This window comes from Myxine glutinosa, chromosome 5, assembly GCF_964187855.1.
Source record: "Myxine glutinosa chromosome 5, kmMyxGlut1.1, whole genome shotgun sequence".
Classification (NCBI taxonomy): Eukaryota; Metazoa; Chordata; class Myxini; order Myxiniformes; family Myxinidae; genus Myxine; species Myxine glutinosa.
The window spans coordinates 97,665,196-97,686,919 of NC_136265.1; the positions used below are offsets into that span (position 1 = coordinate 97,665,196).

General features: G+C 42.5%; 1 protein-coding gene across 1 annotated transcript; it reads left to right on the forward strand.

The window, feature by feature from the left end:
* The first annotated feature begins 1,072 nt into the window (after positions 1–1,072).
* On the forward strand, positions 1,073–21,342 carry LOC144892343 (uncharacterized). Its single transcript, XM_078778386.1, has 3 exons — positions 1,073–1,160; positions 11,034–11,205; positions 19,832–21,342. The coding sequence occupies exons 2-3, from the start codon at positions 11,103–11,105 to the stop codon at positions 21,109–21,111; spliced, it is 1,383 nt and encodes a 460-aa protein (XP_078634512.1). The 5' UTR covers positions 1,073–1,160; positions 11,034–11,102; the 3' UTR covers positions 21,112–21,342.
* The last annotated feature ends 382 nt before the right edge of the window (positions 21,343–21,724 follow it).

Below are 21,724 nucleotides of genomic sequence, written 5' to 3' on the forward strand. Positions count from 1 at the left end.
CATTTGAGAGAAGGGACATCAGGAATGTGTGGGAGGGAGAGGGCTTGGGGGGAGGTGGTGTGGGAGGGAGAGGGCTTGGGGGGAGGTGGCGTGGGGGGTGGGTGGGAGATGTATGGACACCAAGGACTACCAGGAAAGACGTTGATATTTCAAAAAAGTGGATTTGGGGTGAAATTAGCAGGGGTAGAAAAGATCAAGGTTTTGGATGGGGGAGGATAAGAGATGGTGGTGAACAGCTGTTTTAAAGACCTGGAGGGTGGAGTGGGATTGAAGAGAGTGAGGGAGTTTGTTCCAGAGGCGGGAGAAAAGAGGAGTGAAGGTGAGCAGAGAGTCTTCATTTTGGCAGTTTAACCATAAGAGGGTTGCAGGAATATTTGGGGGACAGAGCCCAGAGGGAGCTGGAGTAGCAAGGCCGGAGAGGAGTCGGCAGTGATCATTATCTTCATTGTACTCAGCCATCTATTTTAGTAGCCAGTTACTCTCACCTGTTTTCTACATGTATAACCTCGAGAACTCTCTTGAAGGTACGTGCACAATCATGAAAGGAAGTGGAGGGGAAAGAAGAGGTCACGCCACAATGTGTATTACACCCACGGGTGGGGGCTGGCAGTTTGGCATGGGGTTACCGTGCAGGGGTTTCGCTTTGGATTGGCCATGGTTTTGCTTCGTGCGGCATGATTGCTGTTGGTGAATAAAAGCTGATTTATCACGTCAGCAAGACTGGAGTTTGGTCGTGGTGTCGAGTTTGTAGATTCCCGATAATCTATAAGAGAAAGGGGGGAGGAGGTCACTTCAACAGCAGGAATGAGGGACAACCCAGACAAAGTATCTTGTCTTCCAACAACCGGGCACTTAACAATGAACAACAAGTCAACAACCATCCCTTCAGTGGTGGAGAACGCTCAAAACACAAACGGGGGTGTATCTTTTGGCTTGGCAGGTCGAATCATCTTTTTCCTCTTTTTTTTTCAGCGATGGATATTTTTGTGTTGAACATACGTAAACAAAATTTTAAGCCGGAAACAATGCTCTGGTAATATAAGTTCGTGGGGTGAGATAACTTAATATATTTAATAGAAGAAGAAGAAGCGACCGCATGGTTCCGGTTCCCGCTGCAGAAACAACGAAAGAAACATTTTACAAATCGAGTTGTGAATGCGGTAAGTGTGGAGATTCTGGGTTTTAAACCTTTCCGAAAAGTGGAGACGAGTTGTGGAGATTTCCGTTTTTAAACCTTTCGTAAAGAGGTAAGGTGTTGTGGAGATTTCGGGTTTTAAAACAGCTTTGTGAGGAGGTAAAGTGTTGTGGAGATTTCGGGTTTTTAAACATCTTCGTGAGGAGGTGAAGAGTTGTGGAGATTTCGGGTTTTAAAACATCTTCGTAAGGAGGTGAAGAGTTGTGGAGATTTCGGGTTTTAAAACATCCTCGTGAGGAGGTGAAGAGTTGTGGAGATTTCGCGTTTTTAAACATCTTCGTGAAGAGTTGTGGAGATTTCGCGTTTTTAAACATCTTCGTGAGGAGGGGAAGAGTTGTGGAGATTTCGGGTTTTTAAACATCTTCGTGAGGAGGTGAAGAGTTGTGGAGATTTCGCGTTTTTAAACATCTTCGTGAGGAGGGGAAGAGTTGTGGAGATTTCCGGTTTTTAAACATCTTCGTGAGGAGGTGAAGTGTTGTGGAGATTTCGGGTTTTTAAACATCTTCGTGAGGAGGTGAAGTGTTGTGGAGATTTCGGGTTTTTAAACATCTTCGTGAGGAGGTGAAGTGTTGTGGAGATTTCGGGTTTTTAAACATCTTCGTGAGGAGGTGAAGTGTTGTGGAGATTTCGGGTTTTTTAACATGTTCGTGAGGAGGTGAAGTGTTGTGGAGATTTCGGGTTTTTAAACATCTTCGTGAGGAGGTGAAGTGTTGTGGAGATTTCGGGGTTTTAAACATCTTCGTGAGGAGGTGAAGTGTTGTGGAGATTTCGGGTTTTTAAACATCTTCGTGAGGAGGTGAAGTGTTGTGGAGATTTCGGGTTTTTAAACATCTTCGTGAGGAGGTGAAGAGTTGTGGGGATTTCGCGTTTTTAAACATCTTCGTGAGGAGGGGAACAGTTGTGGAGATTTCGGGTTTTAAAACATCTTCGTGAGGAGGTGAAGAGTTGTGGAGATTTCGCGATTTTAAACATCTTCGTGAGGAGGGGAAGTGTTGTGGAGATTTCGGGTTTTAAAGCTTTTCGTGAGGAGGTGAAGAGTTGTGGAGATTTCGGGTTTTAAAGCTTTTCATGAGGAGGTGAAGAGTGGAGATTTCGGGTTTTTAAACATGTTCGTGAGGAGGTGAAGTGTTGTGGAGATTTCGGGTTTTTAAACATCTTCGTGAGGAGGTGAAGTGTTGTGGAGATTTCGGGTTTTTAAACAAGTTCGTGAGGAGGTGAAGTGTTGTGGAGATTTCCGGTTTTTAAACATCTTCGTGAGGAGGTGAAGTGTTGTGGAGATTTCGGGTTTTTAAACATCTTCGTGAGGAGGTGAAGTGTTGTGGAGATTTCGGGTTTTTAAACATGTTCGTGAGGAGGTGAAGTGTTGTGGAGATTTCGGGTTTTTAAACATCTTCGTGAGGAGGTGAAGTGTTGTGGAGATTTCGGGTTTTTAAACATCTTCGTGAGGAGGTGAAGAGTTGTGGAGATTTCCGGTTTTTAAACATCTTCGTGAGGAGGTGAATTGTTGTGGAGATTTCGGGTTTTTAAACATCTTTGTGAGTGGAACTCAAGGTCGTGGTACAGATGATGACATGTTTGTTAAATATATTTGCATTCTCGACTCTTTGGACCGAAGTTCAATCCTATAAGACGTGGGATACGCTGAATGACGCTCTTACGTGATGACGTCATCAATGAAACCCCTGAATGGAGAATTTGATATTTGATCTTTTATAGGGTAGTAAATGTAAAACGGGTAATCTGAGGTAAACCAAGGGCGATGAGGTGAGGTTGAGGGAGGTAGCAGAGGAGGTTAGTGAGATATTAATGGGTGATGTTGGTTGTAATCAGGACTGATATCACAGAATGGATAAATGATGGTAATAAATATGAATTTCCTGATTGAACAACAATCAACAACAACAACGGCTGATTCACTCCTTTGTTGTTGTTAAATGTGCACAAAGATATTGAGTTAGATATTGAGAGAGTTGTGGACATGTCTGCATGAAAACATCCACGAAATATTTCATTCATGAATCCTCTGTCTGATTAAATTGATTTTGTGAGACAATCACAGTGACGTCACACATCAACTTTATTGTACTAATTGTTATTATCGTTTCACTTTCCAGAGGAAGAATTGACTTGTTTTGATAATTATGTCATTTGTTTCATTATATGCAGGGTGTGCTTTTCATTCAATTGGATTTTTATGATGAGACAAAAATGAAAAAAATGTCGAGTTTTGAGCAACACTTTTTTCATGAGATAATTTATTTTCAAGTGTATTAGATCGAATGAGGTGGATGGAGGTTAAATATTCACCAGTCTGTTTTTTGTTTTTGTTTTTTGTTTTTTAATACAGGATCGAGGCTCGTGAAAGAGCGAACATTTATCACACAAAAAATCGGACACACAAAACATATAATAATGGGAGTGGTGCACATGATGGGGAGAGAAGAGGAAGCACACAATTACAACATTTGAGAGTAGGGACATCGGGAGATCTGTGGGAAGAAGAGGGCTTGGGGGGAGGAGGCGTGGGAAAGGGGGGGGGGGGTTGTGGGAGAAGTATAAAACACAAGGACACTGCAAGGACTTCCAGGAAAGAAGTTGGTATTTCCAAAAAAAAAAGTAGATCTGGGGTGAAATTAGTGGGGGTAGAAAAATTCAAGGTTTTGGATGGGGGAAGATAAGAGATGGTGGTGACCAGCTGTTTTAAAGACCTGGAGGGAAGAGTGGGATTGAGGGGAATTGGGGGAGTTTGTTCCAGAGGTGGGAGAAAAGAGGAATGAAGGAGTGAAGGTGAGCAGATTCTTTATTTTGGCAGTTTAACCATAAGAGGGTTGCAGGCAGATCTTGTGCGACCTGCAGGAATATTTGGGGGACAGAGCCCCGAGAGAGCTGGGGGGGCAAGGCCGGAGAGGAGTCGATAGAAGACGGAAAGACCACCAACCTGCCTGTGGTGAGTAAGTGAAAGGCCCTCGGAGTTAGCTTCATCGCGAGAGATTCCAATGATTCTGAAAGCTTTGGTTTCAACCGTGAAGCCGAGCTTGGTGTGAGGCAGGAGCACCAGCCCAGAGGGGAGAACAGTATTACATTGAGCTGCGGATGAAAGCCTTGTATGTGTTGAGGAGCTCAGGTGTGCCAAGGAAGGACTTCGCACGACCGAGGATGCCCAGTGGGCGACTGGCTTTGGAGGCCAGATTTGAAATGTGGTTTTCCCAAGAAAGATCATGGCAGATAGTGAGACCCAAAAGCTTGAGTAACAGAACTTCTTGGAGAGGATTATTCAGAAAGTGGATGGGAGTGTTGTCCAGCCAGTCTTTTCGGCGAGACATCGTAAGAGTGTGAGATTTGTCAGGATTGAAAGACATGTTCTTGTTCCACTTGTTTGCCCAGTCTGTGATTTTGTCCAGGTCTGCAGAGAGTGAGGAGGCTGCAGACTGCCCATCTGAGGGATGAGGAATGGAGGGGCAAAGTGTGGATTGATCAGCAAAGAGATGGAGAGGATTTTCAAGAGAGTCAGAGAGATCATTGATGAAGACCAGAAAAACCACAGGGCCCAGAACACTGCCTTGGGGAACTCCAGCCTGAACAGGAAGGGGAGATGAGAGAAATCCATTCTGGGCCACACGTTGACGACGACTTGAGAGGATGTCCGCAAGCCATGTGTGGAGGTTTCCATGGATATCATAGGAGGAGAGTTTGGTGATCAGAGCGGGGTGCCAGACCGTATTGAAGGCACGAGATATGTCAAGGGAGACGGCTCTAATTTTTTCCTGTTTGGCATTGAGGACCTCCATCCATTGTTGAGACAGCAGCAGCAGCAGCATGTCCAAAGTAGAGTGACCTGGTCTGAAACCAAATTGATGATCAGAGATCAAGCCGTTGGAGAAGAGGAAAGATTTGATATCCGAAGCAATGATGGAATCCATGACTTTGCTGATAATTGGGAGAAGGCTGATTGGTCTGTAGTTGCAAGGATCTGTTTTTGCACATTTTTTGTGTGAAGCGGTAATGTTTGCTGATTTCCAAGCAGATGGCAGATGACCTTGAGCAAAAGAGAGGGTGAAGAGAACAGAGAGAGGGAGTGAAACAGCGGCAGAGCAGGATTTTAGGACCCGTGGGCTGATGCCGACAGGTTCAGTTGCAGAATCAGAGTCGAGGGTTGACAGAAACTTCTCCACCTTGTCAGGAGAAAAGGACAAAGAGTCCAGGAGCAGCTGGGTACGACTGGGTATGGTGGGTACAGAGAGGGGTGGGTTTGGGACACAAGAGTTAGAGGCAAACAGAGTTGAGGCATTTGCAGCTTTTTCACGTGCGGAGTCAGCTGCGTAGCCGTTTGAGGTAAGGGAGGGACATTCAACATTTTTTAAATACCCGCTGAACAAAAAACGACTCCTGCGAACAATTGACGACGCTTCCGAACCCCCGCGCATGTTTGGCGAACTTTTGGAGCCTAAAATACGAATGTTGGACTTTGCCATTTTTTCGACATTCGTATCCTTCGCGAACCGTTCGCGTGTTTCGTGAAAACCCACCTTTAGGCTGGACATCAGTATATGGTGACCATCATGTGCGCTTCCAATAGGTTCCCAGAAGCTTGATCTTGATCTTTTCTACCCCCTTTAATTCACCCCAGAGTCCTTGCAGTGTTCATATGTTTTATACCTCTCCCACCTCCCCCCAAGTCCTCCCGATGTCCCTGCTCTCAAATGTTGTGTTTGTGTCCTTCCCCCTCTCTCCCCATCTTGTCTGCCGCCCCCCTTGTTTTTGGTGTTTTGTGTGTCGGTTTGACTTTTTGTGTGATTAATGTTAGCTCTTTCACGAGCCCCGATCTTGTATACAAAAAAAACAAAAACAAAAACGGTGCCTCTTAGGAAAATTACTGCGACAATTATTGTGAAGGCCTTGATTACATTTTTCACCCTGGTTGGCGTACCTAAGGTCATCCAGTCTGATCAGGGTTCCAACTTCATGTCAAAGCTTTTTCAGCAAGTTGTACACCTGTTGGGAGTGAAGCAAGTGAGGTCAAGTACTTACCATCCCGAGAGCCAAGGGGCCTTGGAAAGGTTTCAGTAGGCATTAAAGAATATGATCAGAACGTATTGTTTTGAATGTGACAAGGATTGGCACAAGGGAATACCCTTATTGCTGTTTGCTACGAGGGAATCTGTTCAGGAGTCATTGGGATTCAGTTCTTTTGAACTCGTCTTTGGACACGCAGTCCGAGGACTGTTGAAACTGGTGAAGGAGCAGTTGCTACAGGAGGAGTCGCAGTGAACTGTGTTGGAGTATGTGATAACTGTTAGGTACAGATTGGCTGAGGCCTGTGAAGTAGCGAGAGGAAACTTGAAAGCAGCACAGGACAAAATGAAAGTGAGACATGACGAGACTGCTTAGATAAGAAATTTCAGTCCTGAGGACTGAGTGCTGGTCTTGCTTCCAGTTCCAGGTCAGCCACTACAGGCTAGGTATTTTGGTCCCTATGCCATCAAAAGGAGGGTCAATGAAATGGATTATGTGGTGACAACTCCCGACCGACGGAAAAAGCGGCAGCTGTGTCACGTGAACCGACTTAAGAAATATTATGAGAGGAAACCTGTGAAAAAAATGGCTCATGTCTCACCTGTCGTACCTGTAGTCGTTGTGCAAGAGAATCCAGAGTTTGAGGCCAGTGTGAAGTTCGATAGCATTGATGACCAGGCTTGCCCCAGATTTACGAACACTGAAATGTTAAGGAACCTAGACCAGAAATTAGGTCATTTGACGAGGGAACAACAAGGACAATTATCCAACCTCATTTCTGAGTTTGCGCATTTTTTCACAGATGTACCTGGTCGTACCGATCTGGTATGTCATGATATTGATGTGGGGGAGGCCACTCCCGTGAAACAACACCCCGACCGGATGAACCCTGTTAAGATGGATTATTTCCAGAAGGAGGTTCAGTATATGCTGGAGAACGACATCATCGAACCAAGCAGCAGTGAATGGAGCTCACCGTGTGTGTTGGTTCCAAATCATGGAGGGCGGGTGCGGGAGGAGGGGTTTGGACTGTTGTGAGACAGGTTAGTTTTACCCTACTGATGCTATTGTCGCCGGGGCAGCAACCCCACTCAGTGCGAGAGGAACCGTGGGTTCAGACACTTGGCGAGTGCATCTGACTGAGCAGCCAGCGGCGGGAAGCTACCCTCTGAGGGATTATGGCTGAACGCCTCTAAGTCAGAATCCCTCCTTGGGCACGGTGATACTGTTGCGCGTGGGACTTCAGCCAGGACCGCGTACCTCTTTCGGGCCGGTGGCCCCCTCCGAGGACAGCCTCCGGCGCTGTCCTCCGCACAGCATCGGTTTCGAGGGTGAACCGTGAGATGGCTGGTTGGAGATGGCAGTTTTCGCTGTTGTACGGATTTAAAACTGGTTCATGCAGTGACAAAGACAGATTCGTATCCCATCCCGAGGATTGATGACTGTATTGATAGAATAGGCCCAGCTAAATTTGTGAGCAAATTTGACTTGATGAAGGGGTATTGGCAGATTCCTCTTACCAATCGGGCAAAGGAAATTTTGGCCTTAGTCACGCCAAATGGGTTGTATCAGTACAAGGTTCTTCCCTTTGGGTTGAAAAACAGTCCTGCTACGTTTCAGCGACTAATTAATAAGCTTATTGCAGACCTTGAGGGGGTGGATGCTTATCTGGATGATGTCATCATCCACACCATGACAATGGAAGATCATCTATCTATAATTCCAGTAATCTCTGTGTGTTTGTTTGTACGTTTGTACGTTTGTACGTTTGTTTGTTTGTCTGTGACCGCTGTTTCTCGACAACCACGGGTCCGATATACTTGAAACTTGCCAGGTATATTGCTGGGGACCCGAGGATGTGCCTTTTCAAGGTTTGAAATTAATCGGACAAGTACTTACCGAGCTATGGCGATTTAGCCGTTCGCCGTTCGCTTTGGCGTTGCGAATGGACCAAACCATTCATGTAAATAGAGGGGGGGGGGGGGGGTTCTGTGGTCGTTACTGCCACGTGGTTTCAAAGTTTTTTTTTGTTGTTGTTGTTTGCACGCATGTTTTTTTGCACCCACGTACGGGCACGCCCTAGGATGTTTACACACACACACCCCTACACAAATTTTTTTTTTTTTTTTTTTTGGCAAGGAACGGGCACCCACGTACGGGCACGTCCTAGCTTATATATAGTACGGGCATGCCCTAGTATTAAACAAATTCATGCATTCTTCAAGAAATTGGCCAAGGCAAGGTTGACCATTAACTTAGCTAAGAGTGAGTTTGTAAAAGCACAGGTGGTGTTCCTTGGCCATGTAGTTTGTCAGGGTCATGTGCAACCAATGACAGCCAAGACAGAAGCCATTGATTGCTGCTAAATTCCAAAAGGGAAAAAGGAGCTTATGAGATTCTTAGGTATGGCTGGTTGGTAGTTCTGCAGGAATTTTTCTGATATGGCCCCTTTAAACCCCTTTAACGAATTTGCTGAGGAAAGAGACCAAGTTTGTTTGGGATGACAAATGCCAGGCTGCCTTTGCCCAAGTCAAAGCGATATTGATGAGCTCTCCTGTCCTTGCATTGCCAGATTTTTTTAAACCTTTCAAGTTGGCCATCATGCATGTGATGTGGGAGCTGGGGCAGTTCTACTGAAGGAAGGTGATGATGGCATTGATCACCCGGTGTGTTCGTATTCGAGGAAGTTTGACAGACATCAGAAAAATTATGCCACTGTGGAAAAAGAGACCCTTGCTCTCCTACTAGCTTGACAGCATTATGACGTGTATCTGGGAACTACTACCTTTCCTATAAAGGTTTTCACTGATCACGACCATTTAAACCATTCAAAAAATGAAAATTAAAAATCGGTGTTTGATGAGATGGAGTTTGTCTTTGCAAGAGTTCAACTTGGAAATTAGGCATGTAAAGGGCAGAGACAATGTAGTCGCCGATTCTTTATCCATAGTGAAGTAACCTTGAGGAGTCCTGTGCGTTGTTTGGAATTTTTGTTGCTTATGGGATTTGATCAGCCATAGTTTTGATTTATAGTTGTTGGGTGCGAGTATTAATTTTGGGTGTAAAAGATACTTTTTGTCTGGAAAGAGTTTTCACCATGTTCAAACTTCCTTGAAGGTGGGGAGTGTTACGGATCCATCACTTCCGCCTTTGTTGTTATTATATACTTGTAGGATTTTAGTTTCAGGTAATGTTGTTAAGATATTTGTGTGAAATGGAGATGGCTTTAGTCAAAGGTTAAAATAAATGTTTGTGAAGAAAAAAGGAAAGTGCGGCAAACAAACCGGAAGAGGAGGAGATGGGCAAGGAAGAGACGGCCATGAGAGAGATACAGCCGTGAATCGCATCGAGGCTGCGAGCAGACTTTTTTGATATTGGTCGCAAATGAGTTGAGGCTTCTTGTGAAAGGGATTGCCCGTGACATCGTCCTCTATTGCGATTGCAATTAAACCTGCGTCCCAGGTTTTATTACCAAGCGTGAGTTATTGTTGGCGAAAAATCAAGCGTCTCCATAACAGGCCGATACGCCGTTTTGTCCTCGAAGAGACTGTCGGCTTGCTGCATCTTTTTTTTGTCGTTGGGATTTCCATATTGACCTCATCGTGTTGATTGCCATTGGTTCCCATACCGGCACAATTCCCATATCGACCTCTCACCTCGTAACTCCTCGTCCGCTGTCATGCCGATACCTGCCTGTTCTCGTCATTCTGCACGGCTTCCACCAGCGTGGGGATCCGTGCACAGACTTTGGGGAATGTTACATTCCACTCACATTTGGCGTGTCGTGAGTTTATTGCTTTGAGAGCATTGGGGAATGATGGTACCATCACATGTATTGTTCATTTGATGCAAGTGATATTTTCATTGTACTTTCTTTAATAGTGTTATTATTGCATATGCGAGAGTTCTTAAAACAATTACTTGTTTTGTTCTACAATTGCATTGGTGTGGTTTTACCATGGTTTATTAGAACAATCAAAATAACAAATGTTTCTGCCGCGTTCCCTCTCGAGACTCTGAGGTGCACCGTAACCGGGGTTTAGGGAGGAACACGTAACAGTTGTCACACACATCCTTTGATTTGCCAACTTCAATGCTGAAAAATTCACAACACATCAAATCCTGCTGAAGCATGCAGGTGACATTTTTCAACATTTATTTTGTTCTCCTCATAACTGAGTTTCCAGAAAGCTGAACATCTTTTATGTCAGACATAATTTCTGACTCGTTTATGAATTCTTGAAATAAACTTTTTGGAAGTTGCTAGCATAGCTTCCTTTATTACCTCACCGTCTTCAAAGGGATTCTTCTTTTTTGCAAGTCCATGCATTATCTTGATGTAAGCAATCATCGCTGCTTTTAGCTACCTGACATGTTTCTGAAAAAGATTGTTGAAAGATCAGGCATAACTTCAATTTTCTAACTTTTACCTTCCTCAGGGTACATTTTGGAGTGTACTCACTTGCAATCCTCTCGTGGTGTCTTAAAATGTCGCTCTATGTTGCTTCTCTTTACCACATTTACCACATGTCCATGACAATTTAACCATACACTTTCTGTTGGAGTTTAAAAAATTAAAAATGATTCTTCCCACTCATCTTAAAAGTTGTCATTGAACTTTATCAACTTAAACTGTGGAGGTCCTTCCTCAACTTCCGACTTTAAAATTAAAAACGTATAAAATTCAAAATACATGTAGGTACTGTGTTGGATCAAGGTACTCAGGGTGGAGAAAACATCAGGAAATTTATTTGTATGTTTATTGAAACATCAGGAAGTTTGTATGTTTATTGCCTCTAAAGGTTCACCCATCACGTAACCTCAGGTTTGCTGTTGGAAGGATTCCTGTCGTGTGCCACCAGAATCGAAACAGCTGACTGTGCTCGGGTGTGGAATGAAGATTGAGGAGCTGGAAGGATCTTCTGTGATTCTGCAGTTAAAAATAGATGATGTGTACTCTTTGGGTCTGGAAGAGGAGCAAAAGGACCAGCCGAATGGTGAGTTGTGTGATCGACATCACTTCTGATTACATCACTCACTACTGACTAAGGTTATGATCTGAGATGGTGGTGATCAGCTGTCTTAAAGAGTTGGAGGGAAGAATGAGATTGAAGAGAATGTGGACGTTGGTTCCACTGTTGGTTCCACAGGTGGAAGGAGTGGAGCAAGTACTGATCCTGGATTTGGGTAGTTTCACCAGAACGGGGTTGCTGGTGGACTGAGTGTTCTATGCAGAAACCTGGGGAGAGTGGGGGGTGGGGCAGTATGATGCCATAAAGTTATTTAAGAGAGAGATAGTGAGAGTGTGGTATTTGCCAGAATTGAAAAGACATTCTAAGTGTTTGAGTTGCCTGTGATTTTATCATCTTACTATAATTCACCAAATGTCCGTCTGTCCGTTCAAAGGTACCGTAAAAACTGCTGAACCGATTGCTAATATATTTTGGGTGGATAATCCTGGGATAAATATCGCTAAATATCGGAACGTAGAGCAGCAACGAAGGTTGGAAAGGGTGGAAATGCGAATGGTTCGATGGATGTGCGGAGTATCGTTGAGAGAGAGGAAGACAAATGATGAATTACGAAAGATGATGGGAATAGAGCCTGTGATTGATGTTGTGAAGAGGAACAGTTTGAGATGGTTTGGTCATGTGTTGAGGAAGGATGAAAGTGACTGGTTGAGAAGAGTGATGGAAATGAATGTAGAAGGAAGTAGAGGACGGGGAAGACCGAGAAAGACTTGGCTAAAGATGGTGGAAGAAGAAATGCGGGCAAGTGGGTAAACAAGGAGAGATGCAGAAAATAGGGCAAGATGGAGAAGATTGTCATGGGGACCGCAAGGCTAACCCCCGCTCTAGCAGGGAAAATGGCCTTGAAATGCATGTTGTAATCCTGGGATCCCCAGGAGTAAAATAGGCTTTTTAGTTTTCCCAATTTCAGCTTTAGTCTCCAGCATTCTCAGGTTTGGACTCCCGCATAACATTCGTGTTTGCATGACGTTCATTGTGACGTCTTCTTACGTCGAGCAACGGTACCCGCCCTACTGGCGGGGCTTCAATTGGGAGGCTCAAATGAAAAGGCTAAATATCGGAAATTGAAGGCTTTTTTTCTTTTAAACGATTTATATAAACATCCGTTAAATCTCGATCGGTGCAGCCGTTTGGGTGGCACCCGGGAAAATAACGTCATGCGGGAGCAAGTATCAGCAGGATGTGGCAGTGTGGGAGTCCACGTTTTCACTGATCGCTGCACCGTGTGCCGCAGAAACGGCTGCACCGAATGCTGCACGGCTGCATCGATCGGATGTGGCATGAAGGAGGAGCTGCACTTCGGCATGAAGGAGGATCAGATCTAACAGATCGCTGTCTCCATCGATCTTGCCAAGGCCGTAACACCTATCGGCTCAAAATCCTTTTAACTGTTGATTTGGTACAGTTACACGTTTCGGGAATTTGGTACACGTATCGGGAGTACATACAACGTAGCGATTGTGAACATGATTATCGATCACGATCATCAAGATCATAGTGTATCGATCACGATTTGAAACACGATGGAATAATATTTACCGATATGAACAGTGATGTGGCTTTTATTGAAATTCTAAAGATACTGTTTAGATTTTGATGATTTGCGTGTGATGTGATTCAACGGATGTTTATATGAATCGTTTAAAATAAAAAAAAGCCTTCAATTTCTGATATTTTCCCATCGCCATATGCAGATTCGCCACGGACCCGCGATCGATGTTTCTCCACGTGAACGTACCCGTTTGTTTGCGAACAGGTACGTTTTTCATGGAAGTCCTTCACGTACTTGCTGTCCATGTCTGACGTGCGACTGAAGGTGCTCCAGGAATGTGTAATTTATTGGTTTCATGCTTTAACATTCACCGTATCTGCATTGCCTGTTTGCTTCTGGCCTCCCACCCGTGCGTAGCACGGGTATTTCTCTAGTGGTCTAAATTCTAAAGCGAGGGAAGAGGCTTCTGCCCGTCTCTCTTGAGAAAGAGGGATGTCATGGCAGAAATTGTGTGTCATGGCAGAGTCATCATCAAAGAGATAAAGAGGATTTTGCAGAGTTTCAGAAAGATTGGTGATGAATAAGAAGACTGGGCCCAGCACACTGGCACTCCATCTTTGACAGGTAGAGGAGGTGAAAGGATTGCATTGAGAGGCATGCATTTTATCCAAGAGTCGTGGAAGTCGGTAAACCATGCATGGAGGTGGGTTTGAATACCATATGCAGAGAGTTTGGAGATCAAGATGAGGTACCAGTTTCAAGCTCTATGTGAGTTATTGCACAGCTGCAGGCATTTTGAGGTAGCACAAGAATGAAAACCCCAATGCTCCACGCTCACGTCAGCTGCCGGACTGGTTTCATCACTTATTGGCGAATTGACAGCGATAATGTGGATTGAATGTTGTTCTGTGGAGGAATTCAGTCTTCATTTCGTGTGCAACACTTGGCTCTTGGTCTGTAGCATTGTTGGAACTCTGGCTTTGGTATTCTGTTAACCTGTGTGCCTAATCATTGTCAAGCTGTTAACCTGCCACATTCTGTCATTGAGTTTTCCATGAGGGTTGATTGGAGACAAAAACAACAACTTGTCACATGTTGGATCTAAATTGTATTTAATTTAATAAATAACGTAGGTTGGGGAAAAAATATTTTTCTTTGCCTTAAGTTTGGTTGTTGTGACATTGGGTCATGGTCTTCTTCTTCATTTGTGGCAGCAAAAGGCTGTGAGTAGCATCATTCGCTGAGGGCATGACTGTGCCGCTGATGCCATGAAGCAATCCCTCTGCTGATTAGGGAAAGAATTTGGAACTTGGCCATAGCACCGGCGATAGCTGACCTACTCTTCGTGAAGGACATCATGGGATCTTTATGTCCATCCGAAGGACGGCATACACATTTTCATGGATCACGCTGCCTGTGAAACACCATGATTACTCCTTTTTTTTTTTTTTTAGCTCATTTGGGATTCAAACCCAGGCTAAACAGCTTATAGGTGAGTCTGCATACCTTTAGGCCATCCTGTGTGTCTGCCTGGGTGGTGGTGAAATTCCCACTGATGTTGTGGTCGGGTTTGAAACATCTCGGAACATTGAGACAGTTTGTACAGAATGTAATGCTTTGATATCTTTATGTCTTACAATACTATTCCAATGGGAAAATATTTTATTTTCTTTCTTCAAGGAAGACCTCAAATGAATGATTTTAATGCAATATTTATGTCGCTATATTAAGAGTGTGGAACCAGCTGCTGTTTGTGTATGACACAAGACCTTGAAGAATTTTTTTTTTACCTCCTTCATAGGGTAAATCCTCCTTCATAGGGTAAATCCTCCTTCATAGGGTAAATCCTCCTTCATAGGGTAAATCCTCCTTCATAGTGTAAATCCTCCTTCATAGGGTAAAACCATCTGGAACAGTGTTTGTCCGTCCTTCTGTATGTATGTATGTATGGACATATATATGTCCCATCAAATGTATACCAATCAGAGCTGAGGATCTGGTCACATGACAGGGTGATGTGAGTACGTCTGATCGTCTTAAGAGCATTGTAGGCCCTGGGCAAAGCAATCCATTGGGGCCCCTTCCCACCCACCCACGGGAATAAAAATGTAAATGGTCAATAAAATGAAACCTATAGATTTATTGGTACTTTCAACAAAATCAATGTTTAAACATAAAAAAACATATTGTAAAGCGAGGATTAATCAACACAAAATTTTAAACAATATAACATAAGCCTTGAAAAAAAAAAACCATTTCAACATATACATGATAATAATTGGTACACCGTACAGACGGAGATGGTACAGTATGAATTATTTACTATTATGCAAACGTTTGCCAAATTTATTTGCAGAGAATTGATTTATAATTGGCTTGAAGTCAATGGTCTTCAGGTGTCATTTTCCATGCACATGAGTGAAAGCCAGTTCAAACGCTGCTGCCGCATTGTGCTGCGAAGCTGATTCTTTGTAAGCTTCAATCTTGAAAATGAACGTTCCCCTGTACAGTTGGTCACCATCATGCACATGAACACTCTGAGTGCAATTTCAACATTGGGAAACACAGATTTCAACTTGTCTGAAATTATTTTTCTGTACAACGCAGGAAGAGTCTCACAATTTTCATCAAGAACCATATAGTGCTCGAGTTGCTGGCATTCATTTAGAAGGTCACCATGATCAAGGTCTTTGTGATACACATTAGCCAAGTGTTCACACTTTTTGTTTAACTCATCAGAACCAATCGTTTTCAATTGACTGAAGAAGGAAAACCTATTTCCAATCCATGAATAAGCATCTGCACGTTTTGTCAGGTCAGAGTTCAGAGAGTCCAGAGCAGGAGGGAATGTTTCCACCCTGAACTTTTCACCGTCATATGTAGTAAGACGTACACTTCGCTTTCGCACCCGTTTCTTCACATCGCTGTAATCCGAATCTGGACACCTACTCCTGGCCTTCAGTTCATATTCACTAAATTTGTCTCTAATTTCCTGAAGATACGTTTTCAGAGACTCTAGAAGATTCATGGCAACAAGTAAGTCCACATCTTTTGACTGCAGGACCTTACTTGTTTTGCTCACTCTTTCGAGAATGTCGTTCCAAAGAATTGTCAGAAAAATCGTTTCCATGTTCTCTATTTTCTCGCTCAATCCTTCTGCCTCTCGCCTTGTGTTCACTTCCTGGTCAGCGTCAGCTGATACCGAATCCAGTGCATGATTAATTTTCTTGAAACCTCTATGCAGAGCATGGACAGCATCAAAATGTGACGACCATCTCGTGTCAGACAGACACTTGACCACAATATGATCTTTTCCTAAAGATGATGCCAAAACATTCCATCGATGTGTAGAAGCCGAGAAAAAGGAATACAGACGCTGAACAAAGTCAAATAATTTTACAATCTGTAGACAACACTCTGCCGCTTTTACTCCCACTAAGTTCAGGCTGTGTCCAGCACAGCGGACATCGATGGTGAACTCATTCAGTTGACGGATCCGTGCCTGCAATCCAGTATAGCGTCCAGACATATCTGAGGCATTGTTATACGACTGACCACAGCAGTTTGATAGCGGAATTTTGTTCCCATTCAGGAAATCCACAACAGTGTCTGCTCGATTCTTTGCTCCATGAGAAAAGATGGGGATGAACTTGATGAAACGCTCCACAGGCTCACATCCTCGAATGTACCGGACGGTAACTGCCAGTTGATCAATGTGTGAGATGTCTGGAGTGGAATCCACACTTATTGAATAATACTTTGACTCTTTTATTTCTTCCAGAATAGCACAAAGAACATGTTGACCCATTAATTCAATAAATTCCTCACAAATGTTTGCCGATAGATACGATGGGTTCCCCTTTCCAGCATTTCCATGCAGTTTGAGATGCTCTTCCAAAAAAGGGTCAAATTCACTCAACAGCTCTAGAATACCTAAAAAGTTTCCATTTTTTGCCGACCCAATCGTTTGATTCTCTCCAAGAAATGACAAACCTCTGGAGGCAAGAAAGTGAATGACAGAAACCACACATGGCAACACTTTATGCCAGTACTCCTGCTCTGAGCGCTGATGTTTGATTAATAAAGAATCGACACATACAGTTTCTTTATGCCGAATCAAATATGCCATCATGCACTTGCAATTTTCTTTTCCATTTTCATGTTCTACAATAAGATTGCTGTGTTTCCAGTCATTAAATCCTGATGTAGCAAAGGGTGATTCGTTCTTGGACAATAGGCGACATCAAAAGCAGTACAAAGAACCTTGGGATGGTGAATAGAGTAGCCATTCGCGTTTTACACACTCGCCATTCTGCAGTTCATGTGTGAACACATTCTTTGATAAATACCTTGTCTGAGTTCTCCCTCCTCTGGCTCCGTCGTAGACTCGGCATGAGTTTGAAAGGTTGCAATCATGATTCTGACATGATTTCGGCCCACTACGAATCCAGTAATCCACTGTATTGGTATTCTTAATGTTCCATAGCCGGGGATCTGTCACATCTGTGACGTGAATCGCACACTCCTTTGACGTTAGAGATTTGTGTATTACCTCTTGTGGAATGTCTCCAGCAGCAGGAACAGGTAATGGTATGTCTTGAACCGGATGATTGGATGCAAGAGTGGATGTAGATGGCGATGCTGTATTTGGAGGAGCAGTACATGCAGCAGGATCGAACCAAGATGTTAACTTTGGAAGTTTGCTCATTTTCTCCTTCTCCGCTGCAGCTCTTTTCCTTTTCTGTGCTCCACTCATTAAAGTACGCTTCATTTCTGCTCAAAGGGTTATCCACCCAGAAAAAATATAAGTATTTTTAAATTTTATTTATAGTATACTAGCCGAAAGCACCTGGCATTGCCCAGGTTCTTTTTGAATGAATTTACTACTATAATTCAGGTTTTACTCGTGGCCGTAGAAGATTGACTATTATAATTCAGCTCAGCTTTTAATTGCGAAATGGGCCCAGCCCGGCCGAGGTGGGCCTCGACCGGTCTCACCACCTAGCCTATAACCTTCCTGGGGCCCGTCCCGACAGAATTTGTATTAGAAGTTTCTTCCTATCTTTCACTGTTTAGGAGATTAGCGCGCGCAGACAAACAAACAAACAAACCAACAAACAAAAACTCTCTTTTATATATATATATATATATATATATATATATATATATATATATATATATATATATATATATAGATTACAAATATTTATATTAACAGACAGATTGATAAACAAAAAGAGAAACGAAAAGGAAGGAATATATACATGTGCTCTCTCAGGTCTGGCCTCTGATGAACGACACGATTAGGATAAACTCAATTCTTCGTGCCCAGTGGACATTTTGACAATCATTTCGGCAAATATTGGTTGTTAATGCATTATAATTGACAACGAATTTAAACTGTACATACCTTATTACATTAGAATGGAAGATGCTCACTATTCACAATTCAAAGAAGTGACAAGACAAATAGTTGGCGCTGTGAAATGCTGATGGCGCTTGCTAGAATAAATTTGAGAGAAGTGCGTGACGTCATTCAACAAATGGCAATCGGATGCGGAAGTGAAACTGCAATCGGGATGCGGAAGTGAAATAAATGAGTGGAAATATTAATGAAATAAGGTTGATGCATATTATACCATTTGCATATAAAATGAAATGTAATCTGCTGCAGTCTTATTTCGTAACTTAATCCCAGGCCTTTCCAGGGAGAGGTCGAGTAATTATCCACTCTGCCAAGAGATCTCTCATGAACAATATGGCAGCATGGTGCCCCTAGAATCGTGGGGCCCCTGGGCAACTTGGGGCCCCTGGGCAACTGCCCAGTGTACCCATGCCTTAAGACGGCCCTGCGTCTGATGTCATTACCGCGGTATGGCGGCTGACTCTCCACATACCGCCATTTTGATTTATATGCATGATTTATATCACAATCGCCATGCTCTACGTTTACGTTTTTCATTCAGTGTGAAACACAAACAAACCGATTGTTAAAATGGCCATCAAATATCGAAAGCATCGGCGTTACGTCTCTTCCAACAAAACGGTATGTACCCACCCCGTGTGGGGTATAATCTAGATTACAGAAGATCCTCCCTCAGTTCTGCAAGTAAAACTTACCTCACGTATGTCTGGATTCTTCCAAATCTCTTTGTTTAATGTTATAAACTGCATCAGCGACTGTTTAAACACCTAATCATGTGTTTTGTGGTTTATAATATTTTACAAGCCCGGCTACTTATGTTGAAAGCCTGCATTTAATAGAAGTTGCTTTTTATTCCAGATTTATTTGTGAAAGTGGAAGTGAAAACTGAGCATGACATTGATATCCACCTGGATCTACCTGAACCAAATGACTCTAAAGCTTATTTCTTCAAGAGCCATCCCCATGGAGGTTATAATCAATGCTTCCACATTTTGCTTTGGACAATGTGATTATGAACAACTTAAAACATCCCTTTTCCGTTATGACTTAATTGCTTTAAAAAAAATTTCCACGACGGTGGATGAATTTCTCAAACATCCATTATCCCCTTCATCGTTCGGTGAAAGATTTGAATCAACCATTTGATTTGAATATACCTTGTTACCTCCGCCACCAAAGATGTTTTCACCCCTGTCTGTCTGTCTGTAGATATCTCAAAATGTTATGGTTGGATTAGGACAAACCTTGGTGGACAGGTTGGGTGTGACAAGGACAGGCACTCAAATTTTTAAGTGATTCTTTACTATTGAGAATGGATTATCCGATCCATCTGGATGATCTGCATCCAGAATACTATCGGATGCAGATCCTGCCCATCATCCATTTCACATGCAAATCCACATTTACAAAAGTCGGTAATTTCGTAAAATAAACACATGACTTCTCACTGATAATTAAATCGATTTATCCCAAAGTTTGAATATCATTGGGAAAGTCCAAACTTTTTAACGGTATTGTTATGTATATTTACATCAAGAATTTATTTTTTTACTTTTATGAAGTGGAACAAATGCAAACGTACATGTTGGACTTGGTTGCGTTTGTCAGAATGATGTCATGAGAAATTGAACAGAATCTGATTCTTTTTCACGGGGCCTGTGGTATTGTATTTACAGGTGAATCCACTGAATCTACAAGGGAGACTGCACCTAATTTTACGAATGACGCAGCCACACGCCCGCAGGACCCGCCAAATGAAATGAACAAAGGATTTTTTTACAAACACGAAAAACCTCATAAGGAAATGTTTGTAGAGAAGAATTTCTGTAAGGTTCAGAAAGGAAAGAAAGGTGAACGTCCATACAAATGCATAAATTGTGGAAAATGTTTCAATCAATCATCCACCCTTAAATCGCACTTGAGAATTCACAAAGGAGAACGCCCACATAAATGCTCAAGTTGTGAAAAATCTTTCCATCAGTTATCCCTTCTAAATACACACATGAGATTACACAATGGTGAACGTCCAAACAAATGCACAAATTGTGGAAAATCCTTCCTTTATTCATCCCATCTTAAAACACACATGAGAATTCACAATGGCGAACGCCCATACAAATGTACCAATTGTGGGAAATCTTTTAATCAGTCATCCAACCTTAACTCACATATGACAATTCACAATGATGAACGCCCATATAAATGCACAAATTGTGGAAAATCTTTTAATCGATCAAACTTCCTTGAAAGGCACATGCGAATTCACACTGGTGAACGCCAATACAAATGCAAAAGTTGTGGAAAATCTTTTAATCGATCATTCCACCTTAAAAGACACATGGAAATTCACAATGGCGAACGCCCATACAAATGTACCAATTGTGGAAAATCTTTCAATCGATCATCCACCCTTAAAACACACTTAGCAATTCACAATGATGAACGCCCATATAAATGCACAAATTGTGGAAAATCTTTCAATCGATCAAACTTTCTTGAAAGGCACATGAGAATTCACACAGGTGAACGCCCATACAAATGCAAAAGTTGTGGAAAATATTTTAATCAGTTGGCCACCCTTAAAAGACACATGGGAATACACAATGATGAACGCCCATACAAATGCACAAATTGTGGAAAATCTTTTAATCGATCATCCTCCCTTAAAACACACATGACAATTCACAATGATGAACGCCCATACAAATGCACAAATTGTGGTAAATCCTTTAATCAATACTGCGTCCGTAAAACACACATGAGAATTCACAATGGTGAACGCCCATACAAATGCACAAGTTGTGAAAAATCCTTCGGTCATTCATCCACCCTTAAAAAACACATGAGAATTCACAATGGTGAACGCCCTTACAAATGCTCAATTTGTGGAAAATCTTACAATCAGTCATGGCACCTCAAAAGGCACATGAAAATACACGATGTAGAATGCCCATAGAAAAGTTCTCCAAAAAGATTTCTACCCATTTAGTTCGTAAATGAATGAAGTATTTTTTTAGCCTGTTCCCAAGATGTAAGTCTTTTGTTTTGTCTGTTTCTTATATTTTCCATCGTCTTAACAAATTCAGCATTAGTTAATTCAGCATTAACTTGGAGAAGTCTTTCTCGAAGTCAGTCTCAGCAACCGTTCTCATCTTTTTACTGAAATCAATAAATTTTTTCAACAGTGTCTTTTATTGAACGTTAAAATTATATGAATTTTCGTTGTCCTTCAACCAGCTTGTATATGTATATATGTATATGTATATATGTATATGTATATATGTGTATATGTGTATATGTATATGTATATATGTATATGTATATATGTAGATATGTATATATATATGTATATATTGTTACAGACGCGGTTTTGGATGTTAGTTTACCGAGCGGTTTGGTATGACCGCGTCTGCACAGTTTACCCGATTCCACTCGAACGTTGGCCAAATCGCGCTATGCTAAATCAATTAAGGAAAGGACACAACGGCTGGGTTAGATGACACGACACCAGGGGTACAGTTCTCAAGACCTCCGGAGGAGGTTATAATATTTGTATGCAGAACGTTTAG

Excerpts from the sequence above, each read along its gene's own strand:
- LOC144892343 (XM_078778386.1), top strand. The coding sequence starts at position 11,103 with ATGAAGATTGAGGAGCTGGAAGGATCTTCTGTGATTCTGCAGTTAAAA. Across the intron at positions 11,206-19,831 it reads GCAAAAGGACCAGCCGAATG|GTGAATCCACTGAATCTACA; the intron begins GTGAGTTGTGTG and ends TTGTATTTACAG.